The following is an 18544-nucleotide window of genomic DNA, read 5'->3' as shown; positions in this document are numbered from 1 at the left end:
GAGGGAGGGAGGGAGGAGAGGGAGGGAGGGAGGGAGGAGAGGGAGGGAGGCTATTCCTCCCTTATAGCTCATATTAACATGCTTCCTTCTCCCGCATGATTTGCCATCATGCAGCCTGCTGTCTTCTCTGCTCCATCCCTGCTTCTCCCCAGGAACAATCTCAACCTCTTACCTTGCCCCTTCTACCTTGTGGATCCCTATCCTATTGGTGTAACTTCTTGTTTCTTCAAACATTTCACTCAAAACTTCCTCCCTCCCACCTTACCTGAGACCTGGACATTCTCTCATAACCTTTGCACAGACAGGCCATCCTTCCACATATCAGAGAAGAAAGTGGAGTTTTCCTCTCCATGGCCTCACAGCAGCTTTCAGAATCACTCTTGATCATTTTCACTTAGAAACTCCTCTGAAGGCTGTGCCATGCATTTCATTCACTCATACCACCCTGTCCCTATCTGAGTCATGGCCACCTGACAACCTAAAGGACTCCTCTGGTGGACTTTGGCCCCGGCTCAGGGTTTCTCTCTACCTCATCCCTGCCAGCCACCTGGGGACTAAGGCTATTCCAATACTCCAAGTTATGTTCCTCGATCTAATGACCCTTACATCTATAATTTAAAGACACAACATACTGTCCACTTACCAGGGTTTAGGAATGCTCCATTGCCTACTACCAAACTCTGAAATTACACTTGATAGAGTTTCGCTCTGTCACCGAGGCTGGAGTGCAGTGGTGTGATCTCAGCTCACTGCAAATTCCGCCTCCTGGGTTCAAGCACTTCTCCGCCTCAGCCTCCCGAGTAGCTGGGATTACAAGCATGTGCCACCACGCCCAGCTAATTTTTGTATTTTTAGTAGAGACAGGGTTTCACTATCTTGGCCAGGCTAGTCTTGAACTCCTGACCTCATGATCCACCCACGTCAGCCTCCCAAAGTCCTGAGATTACAGGCGAGAGCCACCATGCCCAGCCTTGAAATTCCCCTTTTTGGCCCAAACCTTGAGTTTCTGTGCCCTGCTCTCTCCTCACCAATTCTGATTTCCATTACTTTATTCTCCTAGACTAACAACCCCCTATTCCAGCTTTAGTGCTCTCCCTGTCCAACCTGGGATCCACGTGAGCCATTTCAAAAGTGTTTTCACAAGCAATCAAAATTTCCTCAGCCCTTAACTTTCCATCACTTCCCAAACTGAGGTAAGCCAAGCATGCATTTCTCTGCCTCCCGGTCTGGAGAAAGTTTCACAATCATGATGATTGATTCCATAATAAGTCACTGCTTTCTAACTTCAGCTGGACCCTCGCTGCTGCTCCACAAACATTTTATCCATCTGTCATTAACTCTAGCTGACTTCACCATGATCAACTAATTTGCATCAGATTAACCCTCTGAGAGCAACTAAAAAAGCTGGGTACAATTATTAAAAATTTTTTTATTTCAGTAGCTTTTGGGGTACAAGTGGTTTTTGGTTACATGAATAAATTGTATAATTGTGAAGTCTGAGATTTTAGTGCACCTGTCACCCAAATAGTGTACAATGTACCCAATATGTAGCTTTTTATTCCTCACTCCCTCCCACCCTTGCCACATCTGAGTCTCCAAAATCCATTATACCACTCTGTATGCCTTTGCATAGCTGGGTACAAACTTTTTTAAATATGTTTGAAGACACCGGAAATTCATCAAGGCAGGAGGCTTTGAAGGGCCAAGGTCTCAGATGAAAGGGAAGCATGTTGAGGTGAGGCCAACATTCTGCATGGTCTGTCCCACGGGGAATATTTATCGATTTGTGAGAGGCAGCCAGACTCAGCAGGAGACAGTGCCTAAGAGGGAGGAGGCTGAGAAGAACTCTCAGTAGTCTACAGTCCTGAGGAAACCAAAACTGGAATTTAGGGCCTGTTGAGGAGGAAGGGCCTGTTAAACACCACAGGATGTCGTTAGGGTCCCTGAAGAACTATATTCTAGGACTAAAGCTGTATCGGTCAGGGTTTAATCAGGACACAGAAACCACACAGTCATTTGAAACAGGAACGTTTAATATAAACAAGTATTGTGCTCACTTTGGCAACACATACACTAAAACGATACAGAGAAGAATAGGATGGCCCCTGCACAAGGATGACATGCAAATTCATGGAGTGTCTCATATTTTTATTTGCAAAAATAAAATAAAGAAGCATTAACTCTAACAGGGTGTTGGCACTCTAAGGGATTAGCTAGTAAGAAGAAATGAGAATTCCAAAGGACACAGGAACAGCAAATATAAGAAAAACCCACTACTCCTAGGCTGAAATAGCTGCGAAGTTGGCCAAGCAGATGCCAAAGCAAGTTATTCGTGGGGAGGTGCCTTAGCAGTTGCAACAGGCTGAGAAGCCACCCAGAAAGGTGCCAGGCGAAGCTTTTGGCTGCTAGGCACTGCTGACAACTTTGCACTGCCTGAGTGTACACTGAAGAAATTGCACACGCTGCAGGAGTAAGGCAGAGGAGCAAACCAAAACCAGGAAGATGGACTTCCTCCTCCTCCAGTGTTCCTCCAGCACTCACTACTGACAGCGCTTAACACTATGCCAGCTGGCAAAGACAGATACAATATTCCCCCTTATCTGCAGGGATCTGTTCCAGACCCCCAGTGGAGACCTGAAACCACAGATAGCACCAAACCCCAGCCAAAGAACGCCAAAGTTACATTTTCTTTTCTTTTCATTTATTAGACAGGGTCTCACTCTGCCACCCAGGCTGGAGTGCAGTGGTGGGATCACAGCCCCTTGTAGCTTTGATCTCCTGGGCTCAAATGATCCTCCCACCTCAGCCTCCCAAGTAGCTGGGACTACATACAGATGTATGCCACCATACCCAGCTAACACATTTTCACTTAAAGCAGCACTTTATGGTTTCTTGTTGGCATATCCAAATTGTTAGCATCACTACTCTTTGCTTTGGGGTCACTATTAAGTAAAATAAAGATTACTTGAACACAGGCACTGAGATACCTGGACAGTCGATCTGATTACAAATACCACCACTAAGTGAATAACAGGCAGGTATCATAGAAAGCATGGATAATTCCCTTGATCGTTCTTTATGCTTAACCTAACATCCATCTCTTTCCCTCCCTTCACTACTAAACGTCTTCATTTTTTATTTGTTTTTATTTATTTTTGCAGAATCAGAGTCTCCCTACGTGGCCCAGGCTAGTCTCAAACTTCTGGGCTCAAGCAATCCTCCTGCCTCAGCCTCCCAAAGTGCTGGAATTAAAGTCATGAGCCACAGCACATGGCCTAAAGTTCACTTTTTTTTTCTTTTCTGAGACAGTCTTGCTCTGTCACCCAGTGGCGCGATCTCAGTTCACTGCAACCTCCCCCTCCCGGGTTGAAGCAATTCTCCTGCCTCAGCCTCCCGAGTAGCTGGAATTACAGGCACCAGCCACCACACCTGGCTAATTTTTGTATTTTTAGTAGAGATGGAGTTTCACCATTTTGGCCAGGCTGGTCTTGAACTCCTGACCTCGTGATCTGCCCGCCTCAGCCTCCCAAAGTTCTGGGATTACAGGCACGAGCCACTGTGCCCGGCCTAAAGTTCACTTTTTAAGATGTTGAATCTCATCCAAAAACACCCTCCAAGCAGACCCATAAAATGTGACCATCACAAGGTCCTTCTCCCACACAATGGGAGCTTGCTCACCACCCTTCTCCTTTCCAGCTCCAATGCAAACACAGCCAAGAAGTGCAAGGGAGTTAGTGCCTCCAGATGCAATCCTCGACCAATGAGTGCAGACACTGGCAGATGAATGTTCCAGCCTCCCGTCCTTCATGTGGACAATTCTGGGAGGCATTCTTTAAATTTGGAGCCTCTACTGGAAAGGAGCCTCCATTGCCTACATAACAATCTCAACAAAACATCCTCATATTGGCTTTCTTCCCTTCCTAGTTCGCACTCTGTTCCCTCACTGCTGCTTCTTGGGATCCCCTCCCCAAAACACTACCTTTGTTAAATCCAAGCTCAGGCTCTTCTTTTTGGGAAACCCAAGCTTAGACGCCTTCTCAGTAGCAGCTGAGTCTGATGAGTCTCTCCTCTCTTGGCTATCCTGGTTCTGCTCCGGCCTCTCTGATCTCAGTTTCTCTCACTGGTTTCTCTTCTGCTGGCCTGACTTTGGAGATGTAGTGTTTTCTGTCCTCTGCCTTCTTCCCTTCTTCCTCCATAGACCCTCTCGGTTGGTGTCGTTCATTTCAGCATAACTCTCACCACTTCCCTGCTCTGGTCTCCTGTCTTCTCCTGCCTGCCAGGGATCCCTTGAGGCTGCAGCACGTGGCTCTCAGAAAAATATGTCCGCATCCAAATATAGCCCATTCCCACATAATCTATCTCTTCTATGTTCCATACCTCAGTGTCATGGCATTACTATTCTCTCAACTTCCCAGAATAGAAACTTGAATATTCCTTCCCTCTCATCCCCAGGTTCTTCTACTAATACCTCAGAGTTATTTCTAGACTGAGTTTCTTCCTCTCCATCCCTGCAGGCATTAACTTGGTTAGGTCCTCATCACCTCTCACTTGAATTGCTCTAAATGTGGCCTGCAGTTTTCCCTGCCTTCAGTTCTCCCCATCTCAATTCATGCCCGATGTAGCCACTGACTTGGGCCTCCTAAGTCACAGATCTGATCATGTTGCAACATAGCTCAAAACCATTCCACAGCTTCTGATATTAAAACAAAGCAAAACCTTTTAAGCCAGAGTTCCTGGCAGAGAAGAACTTGAGAAGGCATGTATTCAAATGAGAACAGTGGTCAATTATGTACCTATACTGCTCATTTGGGGCACCTCTTTACCTCCACACCAAAGCTGTTTGTGGAGGGCACTTTCTTCCATCCAAAACCTGGTCTGAGTTACACAAATTCCCTGTTGGTAGTTCCCTTTTCAAAGGTGAGTCAATCTTATACTTTCAACATGAACTTTCTTAAAAACTAAAAAAAATCCAAGAAGTACACACACACACACACACACACACACACACACACACACCATAAGCAGGACTATCTGAACCTTTAAAAATGAATAGATCTATTTTTTAATCATAACAGGTAGAAATATAAAACCCAAACTCTAAAACTTAGAAAGAAGCGTAAGAGAAAATCACTGTAACCTTGGGTGAAGCAAAAATTTCTTGTAGACTACACCAAAAGCATCATCTATAAAAGAAAAACTTGACAAGTTGGATTTTGTCAAAAGTAAAACTTTTGCTCTTTGAAAGAAGCTGTTAAGAAAATGAAAAGACAAGTCATAGGCAGGGAGAAAGTATTTTTAAATGATACGTCTGAAAAAGAACTTGTATCCAGGATATATAAAGAACTTTCAAAACTCGGTAATAATAAAACAAACAATCCATTAAAATATGAGCCAAAAATTTGAACAGACACTTCACCTAAGAAGATATATGGATGGTGGTAGGGCGCAGTGGCTCACGCTTGTAATCCCAGCCCTTTGGGAGACCGAGGCGGGCAGATCACCTAAGGTGAGGAGTTCGAGACCAGCCTGGGCAACATGGCAAACCCCCGCCTCTACTAAAAATACAAAAAAATCCGCCAGGCGTGGTGGCATACACCTGTAGTCCCAGGTACTTAGGAGGCTGGGGCACAAGAATCACTTGAACCTGGACGGCGGAGGTTGCAGTGAGCAGAGATCGCACCACTGCACTCTAGCCTGGGCAACAGAGTGAGATTCTGTCTCAATTAAAAAAATAAAGATATATGGATGGCAAGTAAGCACATGAAAACATGCTAGTATTATTGGTCATTGTGGAAATGCAAATTAAAACCACAATGAGCTACCTATCCAAATAACTAATAGTAACAGGACTTGAACATAGCAAATGATGGCAAAGATATGAAAGAACTAGAGCTCTCATACATTTCTGGTGAGAATATAAAATACTACAACTACTCTGAAAAACTATTTCCCAAATTCTTTTTTTTTTTTTTTTTTTTTGAGAGAGTCTCACTCTATTGCCCAGGCTGGAGTGTAGTGGTGTGATCTCAGCTCACTGCAGCTTCCACCTCCCAGGTTCAAGCGATTCTCCTGCCTCAGCCTCCCAAGTAGCTGGGATTACAGGTGTGTACCACCACACTTGGCTAATTTTTGTGTTTTCAGTAGATACCAGGTTTCAACATGTTGGCCAGGCTAGTCTTGAACTCCTGACCTCAAGTGATCCACCCACCTCGGCTTCCCAAAGTACTGGGATTAAAGGTGTGAGCCACTGCACAGTGGCCTATTTGGTAAATTCTTTAAAAGTTAAGTATATGCTAATATGGATTGAGTGTGTCCCCAACCAAACCTCATCTTGAATTGTAGCTCCCACAATTCCCACGTGTCATGGGAGAAACCCGGTGGGAGGTAATTGAATCATGGGGGCATGAGAATGACTCCTGTTAAAATATTTAATAAAAAAAAAAAAGTCTTCCTTGATTCAAAGTTCTTCTTCTTTCTGATTCTGTCAAAGGACTTTGCCCAAAAAGGAAGATAGCTAAAAAGAGCATAGATCAGGGTTAAAACCCCGCTCTGCCACAAAGTCATCGTGTGACCTTAGGCTAGTTACTCTCATGGCCTTTTCCATTTCTCATCCGTTGAATGGGGCTAATGACATTCTGCCTCACAGGTTTGTTGCTAAACTTAGAATGAGATGACAGGTGGGAGAGAGTCCCTAGCACATCCTAGGCTCCAGCGTGTATATATCAGGCCCCATCTCTGAGAAGGTTAGATTCCTTTCTGTTCCCCTCCTTTCCCTTCCTTCCCTCTTTCGTTTCAGATCAGGATCCTGGTTACAAAGACATTCAGGGGAGAAACAATGAAAAGGAAACAGACCAAAGGGTGTGTCTTGGGTTGTGTTCTCTGAAAACAGTGCCCCTGAGACCTGGACTTGAGACTTCCTGGAAGGGTGACCCCAGGGATCAGAAGGGAGGGAGCAGAAAACGTGAGTCAGGGAAGGAGAAAATGCCAATACAAAGGTGCATTTTGAGCTAGCTACTGAGGTGGAGCTCAGAGCAGATCCTCAGGAACTGCAGAACACACCTCAGAAAGGACAGGAGGCTGGGCACTGGCTGGTTCCCTCCATTGGTTAAAGGTTGCCCTCAGAGCGAGCACTGATGCTACTCTCCTCTCCCACACTTCTCTCAGCTGAGGGAGAAAGGCAGAGAAAAGTCCTCTTGGATGGGATCCTGGCAGGGTTAAGGGATGGCTCACCACAGATGCAGCTCAAATCAGAGGCAACCTGAGGACACACAGCCCCATGCACCCAAGTGGCTGCCTCAGGCCCAAAGCCCATCCTTGGGTCAACAACATAACCCTCTTAGCCTTGTTGAGCACATTTGCACCAGGCAACAGACATCCAATACTTCTCAGCAGAGAAACCAGAGACCCTCGCTTAAAGCCCTCTCTCCTCAAGACCACAGGCAGGGAGGGACACACTGCCTTCCTCAGTCACTCCCTCAGAACAGTTGTCTGGGAGAGAAGAGAGAGACTTGAGGGGTGAGTTGTTAAAAAGGCCCCAGGACGAAGGGGTGGGGCTGGAAATTTTCAGGAGAAGGAAGACGGAGCTATTTCATTGAACAGTAGTTAAATCCATTTTCTCTGCTCTACAAATAAATTGTGAACTAGATATGTTCTTCATATTGGAAACACAGCAATGCTTATTGTGATAATACCTACGACCTATTGAGCATATAATATTTGCCTGGAATTATGCTGTCTTCTTTCTTTCTGTCTTTTTTTTTTTTTTATTTTTAGTAGACACGGGGTTTCAGTATGTTGGCCAGGCTGGTCTTGAACTCCTGACCTCGTGATCCACCCGCCTCGGCCTCCCAAAGTGCTGGGATTATAGGCATGAGCCACCGTGCCCAGCCTCCTGTGGTCTAACCTATTATCATGCTGAGCCTTGCTATGTTCTTTCATCCTCATTTCATTTCATCCTCAGAACAACCCAATCCAGTAGGTGCTATAATTAACCAAAATTCAGAGAGGTTGAGTAACTTGCTAAAGGTCAAACAGCCAGTAATTGACAGAGCAGAAATCAACCCCAGGTAGCCTGACTCCAGAGCTTATACCCTTGACCATTAGGCTATACTTTACTCCCTGTAAATAAATGGCAGGACTCACCTGAGGTCAGGAGCTCAAGACCAGCCTGACCAACATGGAGAAACCCCGTCTCTACTAAGTATACAAAAAAAAAAAAAAAAGAATAGTTGGGCATGGTGGCACATGCCTGTAATCCCAGCTACTCGGGAGATTGAGGCAGGAGGATTGCTTGAACCCGGGAGGCAGAGGTTGCGGCGACCCAAGATGGCACCATTGCACCCCAGCCTGGGCAACAAGAGCGAAGCTCCGTCTCAAACAAAAGAAAAAGAAAGGAGAAACAGCCAGACACCCAGCTGGGGAAGCAATATGAAGCAGTGGCCTGCTCCACTGGGGTGAGAGGAGCTGGGAGAGCACAGAAATTATATCTTTGACATTAACTAGACAGTAAGAAAGAGAGAAGGACTCCACACTGACAGAAGGGGCATTACGGTTATATGTGTGTGGTCACTTAACTTATAGCTGCCCAAAATCTTTTTGGTCCTGCCATGGTAATGTAGAATCAAAATAGTTACCCTGCCCAGCCTCCCTTTCCTTGAGGGTACAGACAAGTACCTTAAGTTCTGCCAAAGAGACACTCTGGGACGCAGATCCAAAATGCGGTGTGAGGAAACAGATTAAGCACAAGGATTCCATTTTGCTGAGACAGGGAGCACAGGTGGGATAGGAGAGCTAAAGGTATGTGGTTCTTTGTGAAAGCATAAGCCCCTCAGCTCTCCTAAGGAAAAACAAGTAAAACGGGGCTTCAGACCTGCTTGGAATCCTAAAGGAGAAGAGCAATACTTGGGCCCTGGAGGAGACCCCCCAAAAGAAAGCATCCCAAGGATAGGGAGAGGCGGGTGCCACAGTGGATGGAGTCCCTATCCAAGTGGAAAGTTCTCCCCGTTACTCTTCTCTCTCAAACCTGGGGTTTGTTTGGTGACTTTCCTGAGTTGAGTATAACTCAGTCCCCAAAAGTGACGGTTCTTTTGCCCATGGTTGCACCCTTTCCGCATGTGTGGAGGGTTTGTTTTCAGTAGCTGGGATAAGGGTTCTCCCATGAGCTGCAGCATCCCTGAGTCGGCAGGGAGTGGAGGGAAGGGGGCAGGCAGGAATCCGCACTGCCATAGTAAAAAGAGGTTTCTTATGGCCAGGCGCGGTGGCTCACGCCTGTAATCCCAGCACTTTGGGAGACCGAGGTGGGCAGATCACGAGGTCAGGAGTTCGAGACCAGCCTGACCAACATGGTGAAACCCCATCTCTACAAAAATATAAAAATTAGCAGGGCGTGGTGGTGCGCGTCTGTAATCTCAGCTACTCAGGAGTCTGAGGCAGGAGAATCACTTGAACCCGGGAGGCGGAGGTTGCAGCGAGCCGAGATCATGCTACTGCACTCCAGTCTGGATGACAGAGTGAGACTCCGTCTCAAAATAAATAAATAAATAAATAAATAAATAAATAAATAAATAAATGGGATTTCTTATCACTCTATGTTTGCTATTCACCTGCAGACAAAAAATGAGACCTTTTTATTCTGTAAACCTTAGACAGTATGTCCAACCTCCCTTGATTGTGAGGATTTACTGGGAAAGTGCTTTGTGAACCATCAAGTGTGGAAAAGACCAGTTTTTATCATTGTTGCCGGTGGGGGTGGGGAGGGAAAGGCCACTCAGCCAGTCTGGCAGTCGGACTCATGAACGTTCACACTGTAGACGTTACCCTTGGCTCAGAACATTCTCTCTGAGTGGAATCACCTCTATCATGTTATGTCTGTCAAAATCGTACTCACCATATTGAAACTCCAAGACCTAATAAGATCCATTAAATACCGAAGAGACCAGCAGGCTACTTACAATTACAAGAAATCAGGAAGGTGTAGCAAATAATAGATTGACAGGCTAGGGTAGTGGCAGGTGGGAGAGGGAAGCTCCTACATCTCTGGGTGCATCTTGGGGACAAAGAGGAAGCTGAACTGTAGAATTACTACACTCATTTCCTGAACTCATTTCAGGAAAATTAGAAAATGCAGATAAAAATAAGACTATAAGTACTCACCTCAGCAGCACATATACCAAGAAAAAGATATGAATATAAAATATAAGAAAATAAAAATCACCTGTAAGCCCATCAGCCAGAAATAATTCCTTTAAACATTTTTCTATTTGTCCATTCATATATTTTTCTAAGCATATATACATATACATACATACATTCTTTCTTCGCGGTGAAATTTGATGTTAAATCAAACAGCTAAATGTTTATTAATGCAAATTTTCATATGTCCCTTTCTAATACTAGAATCATATTTTTAGCAGATTCTTTTTGTGGTAAAATACACATAGCACAAAATTTATTATTTTAACCCTTTAAGTGTACAGTTTTGTGACATCAGGTACATTGACTTCATTGTATAACCATTACCACATCTCTAGAACCTTTCATCTTCCCGAACTAAAACTCTATCCACTAAACAGTAACTCTCCATTCTCTTCCCTCAGCCCCTACAAACCACCATTCTACTTTCGTCTCTATGAATTTGACTATTCTAGGTACCTCATATAAGTGAAATCATACGATATGCGTCCTTTTGTGACTGGCTCATTTTACTTACCATAATATCTTCAAGATTCATCCACATTATAGCATGTGTCTGAATTTTATTAAGGTCAAATCATATTTTTAAGGCTGAATTATATTGTATGGTATGTATATATACAACAGTTTGTACTGGACCGATCCATTCACTTGTTGATGGACATTTAGGTTGTTTTCACCTTTTGGCTGTTGCGAATAATGCTGCTATGAACATTGATGTACAGTTATCTATTTGAATCCATGTTTCCTTTTTTTTTTTTTTTTTTTTTTTTTGAGCAGACTCTTGCTCTATCCCCCAGGCTGGAGTGCAGTGGTGTGATCTTTGCTCACTGCAACCTCTGACTCCTGAGTTAAAGCGATTCTCCTGCCTCAGCCTCCTGAGTAGGTGGGATTACAAGCACATGCCACCATGCCTGGCTAATTTTTGTATTTTTAGTACAGATGGGATTTCACCATGTTGGCCAGGCTGGTCTCAAACTCCTGACCTCAAGTGATCCGCCAGCCTCGGCCTCCCAAAGTGCTGGGATTACAGGCATGAGCCACTGTGCCCAGCCTCAATTCTTTTAGGATATACTCAGGAGTGGAATTACTGGTAGCAGATCTTTATAAAAAATTAGTCCTGGCCGGCACTGTCACCTCAATTAATACCATTTGGTCTACAATTAGAATCTCTTAATCAAACAACAGATAAAAATTAAGACTAGAATATGCAAGGAGAGACCACATAGGTCCCCCACAACTCGCTACCCCTACAGCAATTAGGGACAGGGAACCAGAGCTCACAGGAGAGTTGGACTGAATGTAATTAGAGACAATCAGGAGCAGGGAACTGAAGGAATAAGAAATATCCAAGTAAGGCTGGACGTGGCGGCTCACACCTGTAATCCCAGCACTTTGGGAGGCCAAGGCAGGTGGATCACAAGGTCAGGAGTTCGAGACCAGCCTGGCTAACATGGTGAAACCCCGTCTCTACTAAAATTGCAAAAATTAGTAGCCGGGCGTGGTGGTGCATGTCTGTAATCCCAGCTACACGGTAAGCTGAGACAGAATTGACTGAACCCAGGAGGCAGAGGTTGTGGTGAGCTGAGATCGCGCCATTGCACTACAGCCTGGGCGACAAATGTGAAACTCCATCTCAAAAAAAAAAAAAAAAAATACCCAGGCATGGTGACACACACCTGTAATCCCAGCTACCCAGGAGGCTGAGGCAGGAGAATCGCTTGAACCCGGGAGGTGGAGGTTGCAGTGAGCCAAGACCATGCCACTGCACTCCAGCCTGGGCAAGAGAGCAAGACTCCATCTCAAAAAAATTTTTAATTTAATTAAAAAAAAAGAATACCCAAGAAGGCTCCAAAAGCATGGGATATCTGTGGTCAGAGGCATCAGTCCTCAGAAAAGACCAGAGCTCCGAATTCCAAGAATCAGCCTCTGCCTAGGTCCACCCCTACACCCCCTCGCTGGAAGCTGAGGGTCCTGTTAGGCACTTAGTCTAAGGTTCTTCTCCTTGTTCTTCCTTCTTTTAAAGGGGCTATTTATTTTCAGTCAAAAAGTAGTATAGGCCCTGATACCACACCCAACTTTGTGCTTCACAGTGATTTATCCCTGATTCTCAGGGTCTCGTCCCAATCTGAAGAAACCCAGTTATAACACCTTTTCAACTCCTTTCTGCCTGCTCCCTTCAAGTGGAGGTACTGAGCCTGGGTTATTCTCTCTAAAAAGAATCACAAAGGGAGTGGCTGCCCCTTTTGATGGCTCTCAGCTTCTGACTCTAGGCTTTTCTGAGGACCTGCTACACTTCTTGCCTTCTTGGATTCTGTGTGATACCACCATATCTCTATCCTAAGGCCTACTTCAGATGGATTTCACGAACTGTGCAGGTGAGAGCCCTCAGTCTCTACAGGAACCCAATCTCCTCTTTCCTCCTACTGAGTATGGAGCTCCATCTAAGACGATCAGTGCCTTAAGAAATGCTCAATATTTTGGGTTCATTTATTCATTCAATTCAACAAATATTTATTGGGTATCTGCCATGTATTGGCTTTTAAGGAGACTATGGTTGAACAATTCCCTAAATAGCTCCAAAATAGCATGAGCTGACCCTACTAGAAGCCATGGTGTGGCTTTCCAGGAGTTGTTCTAGAAAAAAACTGCGGATCACTTCTGCCTCAACCAGTAGAGAGCCCATGGACCACTGAACAAAATGGAAAGCAAGTACCAAGGTGAGCACCTTTTAGTGAGAGCCAATGCACAACCCACAGGATTGAGCATCCCTGTGAAGGACTGAGTGCCTAGGGCAGGCCCTATCGGGTTCCCACAAACTCCAGTCATGGTCAGACCTCAGAAAGGTAAAATATGGACACCTTTCTTCTGCCCTAAATCTTTAAGACTCTCCATGCTTCTGGGTTATCAAAAGACTGTGTCCAGAGCGTGTGCTTGTCAGGAACATTAATTAGGGTATTTGCATGCAAGAGTTGTCATGCAAGGGAGAGGGCAGGAAAGCTCTGAGGTGTTTCCACTGTAGTGTACACCACAATGTCACCAACCCTCTGGATGGGCTGATATATCTAGCCTTACTACAATGTCCTGGGAGTGGGTTTGGGGCCTGCCACCTCCAGGAGCTCCTGTTCAAAGGGCATATAAGTCCCTATCAATGCCAAAGACTTGCCTCTCAAGAGCAGCTATAGGGACTGGGCAGGAATACAGATAGGGATCCTTCACTACATCGTTGGATGCTTCACACCTTTCCCAGCCACCTGCGCGACCAGCTGAGTGGTACAGCCCTGAAGCCTATGTGAAAACAGGATAACTTGATGGTTCAGAGCCACTATTTCCATATGGGTTTAGGCAAGGTACTTAAACTCTCAGTGTCTCAGTTTCCTCATCTATAGAAAGGTAAAAAAGCAGTACCTATCCCCTTAGGGTTCGTGTGAGAATTAAATAAGCTAATATATGTACCTGGTGCATGATAAGTTTTATACATGTGTTGGCTATGATCTTAGGGCAGCTGCGAGAGAGCTGAGCCCTAGAACCGTAAAACCCTCCTAAGCAACATCTCCACTGATGGCCTGGCAGGTGGTGGAGCAGGAAATCCTGTGGGAAAAGGGAAGGCTTTGACTGTAGGAGTGGGCTAATTGTGGGTTCCTGGAAGGTGAGGAATCCTTCCCTAACATCCTCAATGCCCAGCCACACCTAATCTGGCTCCGGCACGCGGCAAGTGCTCAGGAAACGCTAGTCAGGGAGAAAGGCACTAGCTTTCGCTCTGCCCCCTGCCCCACCCCAGGGGCGGGACTGTAGAGGCGCCTAAAAGGGAAGTTGTTTAGTCAACTCGGAAAAGGGGTAGCAACCCGGAAAGCAGACTCACCGTCTTGGTCTAGAGACTGACCCCTGCACAGACAGACCCCTTCTCCTCTCTGCCAAAGACCCAAGCCCCAGAAGTCACTCCATCTCCTACGGCTCGCAATTTCCAGGGGCCCCCTGGCACCTTCCAGCCTGATGTCGTGCGTCAAGTTATGGTGAGTAGAGAGTGGCATGTCGATCGCAGCCTCCGACGTTCACACCCAGAGCGCCCCACAGACTCGCTCAGAGAACGTCTTTGAGTCCGGGGACGGTGGGGGCCGGCGAGGGAGGCTGGGGATTGCAGTGAGAGCGCCGAGTCACAGGGGCGCGGGGAGCAGCGCTGACCTACGGCATGGCCGGCTAGTGGGCGACACCCCTCTCTCAGCCCCAGCGGTGCTTCCGCCCCCTTGGTGTCCATCGAGGAACTGGAGAACCAGGAGTTCGTCGGCAAAGGCGGGTTCGGCACAGTGTTCCGGGCGCAACATAGGAAGTGGGGCTACGATGTGGCGGTCAAGATCGTAAACTCGTGAGTGACCCCGGTTGCCCCCCAGCAGCAATCTGGCCAAAAAGGTGGAGCCACTGTGCTCTGGGGCCTGAATGGGGAAGGGAGGGATTTTCCCACGACCCCGGTGCGACTCCAGCTCTCTCCTGGAGTGTAGGAAGGCCATATGGAGGGAGGTCAAGGCCATGGCAAGTCTGGATAACGAATTCGTGCTGCGCCTAGAAGGGGTTATCGAGAAGGTGAACTGGGACCAACATCCCAAGCCGGCTCTTGTGACTAAATTCATGGAGAACGGCTCCCTTTCGGGGCTGCTGCAGTCCCAGTGCCCTCGGCCCTGGCCGCTCCTTTGCCGCCTGCTGAAAGAAGTGGTGCTTGGGATGTCTTACCTGCATAACCAGAACCCGGTGCTCCTGCACCGGGACCTCAAGCCATCCAACGTCCTGCTGGACCCAGAGCTGCATGTCAAGGTCAGCTGGTCTACACCCCTCTCAGCCTCAGGACAAGGCCCCACCCCAGAGCTGCTCCAGCCAGGCCCACCGGACACTAGACCTCCAGAGCCCTGTCTATTGAATAGGCATAGCCTCTCCCTCTGGACACAGGGCTGCCAGGGGACAAAGCCCAGCCAGCAGTTTTAGCTCCTGCCATACCAGGTGATAGAGGCCCCAACCCACACGAGTCATTTCCACCAGCTGCCCCACCAGCCCCTCCAAAGAGTCATGGCTGACCCAGCCCTGGAGACTCAGACCCTGACCCATCCCTACCACAAGGCACCTAGATCTACCATCCAAGGGAACCTCTTCCCTTGACCTCCACACTCCCTTTACAAAGCTGAACCTGCACCTTCTGGGGGCAGGGGGGTTCCTGGAGGCTGCCTGGCCCCCTTGTCTTCCCTACCTCCCACTTCTTTCCTTCCTTTGCAGCTGGCAGATTTTGGCCTGTCCACATTTCAGGGAGGCTCACAGTCAGGGACAGGGTCCAGGGAGCCAGGGGGCACCCTGGGCTACTTGGCCCCAGAACTGTTTGTTAACGTAAACTGGAAGGCCTCCACAGCCAGTGATGTCTACAGGTAAGGATCCCTGCCCAAACACACAGCCAGGATTCCTACATTTCTCTGTGCCCTCCCAGGGGATGATGTATAGGAAAGGAGTCTTGCCAGTGATTGGACCGATCCTCAGCTTTGTGTCTCCTGCAGCTTCGGGATCCTAATGTGGGCAGTGCTCGCTGGAAGAGAAGCTGAGTGTAAGACTCTAGGAGGATGCTGGGATCCTTAATCCCAGGTGCCCTTCTCTTGAAAGCCTCAAGGCTTCCCCTTCCTGCTCACCTACTTAGACTGCCCTCCTCCCTCCTCATGCCCCCACATTACACTCCCTGCCTCTTTCCATGATGGAGCAGAAAATTCCCTTTTACAGTGAATGCCTTCTCTTCTCACCCTCCTCCCCTACTCCAGTGCCAACCGAACCATCACTGGTGTATGGAGCAGTGTGCAAGAGGCAGACCCGGCCCTCACTGGCTGAGCTGCCGCAAGCTGGGCCTGAAACTCCCGGCTTAGAAGGACTGAAGGAGCTAATGCAGCTCTGCTGGAGCAGTGAGCCTGAGGACAGACCCTCCTTCCAGGGTGAGCTGGCCAGTTAGCTGGATCTGGGATAAGCTTGGGTCCGTCAGCAGCGGGCTTTTCTCAGAAAAAGAAGATTTGCTCACCTGCACCCCACTCTGCTGTCCCTCTAGAATGCCTACCAAAAACTAATGAAGCCTTCCAGATGGTGAAAAACAATATGAATGCTGCTGTCTCCACAGTGAGCGCCAACATCACCCCTCCCCAGGAGCTGGTCAGGGATGGCACAACGTGGCTACCTGGCCATCCAGTGACACTCACCACTGACCACTGCTTTTTATGCCTTGCCCTTTGTCCCCACCCTCCCCAGCCCACCCCTGAGTTCCCAGACAACAGATTGTGGACCAAGAGACTACTCCCTTGGGTTTACTCTGGCTCATCCAAGTCATGCCCAGCAAACTCCTCCCATCCCTGCAGGTAAAGAATTTCCTGTCTGAGCTCAGGAGCAGCGATAGGAGATTTTCTACCCCAGAGTCAGGCCAAGGAGGGACAGAAATGGATGACTTTAGGAGAACCACAGAAAACCAGCACTCTTGTAATGATGTCATGGTTTCTGAGGGGCTAAACAAACTGAATCTAGAGGAGTCTCCCAGCTCTGTTCCTAAAAAATACCTGAGCCTTACCAAGAGGAGCAGGGCACAAGAGGAGCAGGTTCCACAAGCCAGGACAGCAGGCATGTCTTCAGATTCAATGGCCCAACCTCCTCAGACTCCAGAGACCTCAACTTTCAGAAACCAGATGCCCAGCCCCACCTCAACTGGAACACCAAGTCCTGGACCCCGAGGGAATCAGGTGAGACATTGGCAGGATTAGGGGATGCACTAAGAATCCTATAAATGCTGTCCCCTTGCCAGCGAAACCTTGGGGCTAAGAGGAGTGCAGTGGGAGCTCCAGGCTCCAAGGCAGAAGTGGATGCTCTGTGCTGTTTGCAGGGGGCTGAGAGACGAGGCATGAACTGGTCCCGCAGGACCCCGGAGCCAAATCCAGTAACAGGTACCCACTCTCCACCTCTTTCTTTTCCCTGATCAATTCTTCCACCAGACTCCTCCTCCAGACCTATATCTAGATTCAGGGTACTTTGTGGAGGGGAGGGGAGAAGATGATCTAACTCAACCTTCTCATTTCATAAATGGGAAAACTGACACCCCCTGAGAAAGGAGCCTTCTGAGGTCACACAACAAAGCTTGGATTTGTCCCTGAATTTTCTAACTGTCCACAACACCAGCTCTGTGAGCCCCCTAAGTTCCATTGTTTCAGCAGTCCAGAGGACCTCCCAGCAAAAAAGATCAGGGTCTCAAATGTCAATTGCCACCTCTAGAGCTTCTGCTAACCCCATTCTGGAGAGGAGCTCTGAAGGGAGGAGCACAGGGCACACCTTGACACAGCCACTGACAAGTTGAGACTTCATACTCCCCACCCACCCCTACCTTGGCCTTTCTGACAGCTAAACCCTCCTGCCACCATCACTATTTCACTATTTCTCTTAAAGGGCTCGTTAACGTACACAACAGCTCTTGGGTGCAAGTTGGAAACAACAACTTCTTGTTTATGCAACAGACAACTGCATTGCCTACAGGGGGCCTGGCACCTTCGGGCAAGGGAAGGGGCTTGCAGCACCCCCCACCAGTAGGTTCACAAGAAGGCCCTAAAGATCCTGAAGCCTGGAGCAGGCCACAGGGTTGGTAAAATCATAGTGGGAAATAAAGCAACTTCTGAGCTTGCCTCCAAGAGTTACGAGTTAAGGAAGAGTGCCATCCCTTGAGGCCCCTGACTTCCTTCTAGGGCAGTCTGGCCTGCCCACAAAACGACTTTGTGATCTGTCCCCCAGGAGTCAATAAACACGATGGAATGCTAGTCAGTCTGAGCTCAGCCAGGGGCAGGGAGGGACTGGGATGGGAGTGGGAGCTGCCAGTGAGGGATAGCGAGGTACCACAGCTCTGCTATGGCAGGAAGTGGGGATGCTGGGGGCTGGGAGTGGGCAATGGCCTGGCACGCAAGGTCAGGGCACAGCCGGCTACAACAGGAAGGAATCCCAGAGGCCTGGTTCCCCAGACCACTCTCTAATCTCAGGGCAGTTCTTCCTCTACAGCCTAGGATGGCGACCCCACCCTGACCCTAAACTCTGGGGATAGAGGCTGTGGTCCCTTTCCTTCTGGGCTCTCGAGACTCAGTTGCAGGGCTCTGGGGAGGGATGAGTCAGTGTGAAAGATCACAGACCAGGCCCCGCACGGTGCCCCCAGGCTCTTAGAGATCATGACGCCACATACCTGCCTCCACCACACACTCAGGTTGCTTCCTAGACATTGCTTCCCTTTTTATTCCCAGCTGCTGTTCGGGAGTGGGAAGCTATGGCTCCTAAAGCTATACACAGGTGCACCCCCTCCCACGGAGCATGAACAGTT

At 47.9% G+C, this 18544-nt stretch overlaps 1 protein-coding gene and 1 pseudogene across 2 annotated transcripts in view; both read left to right on the top strand.

The window, feature by feature from the left end:
* RIPK3 (receptor interacting serine/threonine kinase 3) overlaps positions 1 to 17979 on the top strand; it is a 25552-nt gene extending 7573 nt beyond the window's left edge. Inside the window, exons 3-13 of one of the 2 annotated variants that reach the window (XM_058429550.1) lie at positions 12452 to 12569; positions 14112 to 14204; positions 14414 to 14554; positions 14688 to 14997; positions 15451 to 15596; positions 15723 to 15769; positions 15978 to 16145; positions 16256 to 16323; positions 16560 to 16934; positions 17075 to 17135; positions 17632 to 17979. In XM_058429550.1, coding sequence (XP_058285533.1) covers positions 14185 to 14204; positions 14414 to 14554; positions 14688 to 14997; positions 15451 to 15596; positions 15723 to 15769; positions 15978 to 16145; positions 16256 to 16323; positions 16560 to 16934; positions 17075 to 17135; positions 17632 to 17828 — 1533 coding nt within the window. In that variant the 5' untranslated portion in view covers positions 12452 to 12569; positions 14112 to 14184 and the 3' untranslated portion in view covers positions 17829 to 17979. Of the gene's footprint in view, positions 1 to 11942; positions 12570 to 14111; positions 14205 to 14413; positions 14555 to 14687; positions 14998 to 15450; positions 15597 to 15722; positions 15770 to 15977; positions 16146 to 16255; positions 16324 to 16559; positions 16935 to 17074; positions 17136 to 17631 lie in introns of those variants that run through there. The other variant, XM_032180162.2, reaches the window with a different exon arrangement.
* Positions 2050 to 2150, top strand: LOC116456376 (U6 spliceosomal RNA; annotated as a pseudogene).
* Positions 17980 to 18544: the final 565 nt, after the last annotated feature.

The sequence above is a fragment of the Hylobates moloch genome, unplaced genomic scaffold (genome assembly GCF_009828535.3).
Source record: "Hylobates moloch isolate HMO894 unplaced genomic scaffold, HMol_V3 SCAFFOLD_16, whole genome shotgun sequence".
Taxonomy (NCBI): domain Eukaryota; kingdom Metazoa; phylum Chordata; class Mammalia; order Primates; family Hylobatidae; genus Hylobates; species Hylobates moloch.
Note: the sequence above shows the minus strand (reverse complement) of the source record. Positions and strands in the feature narration are given on the sequence as shown.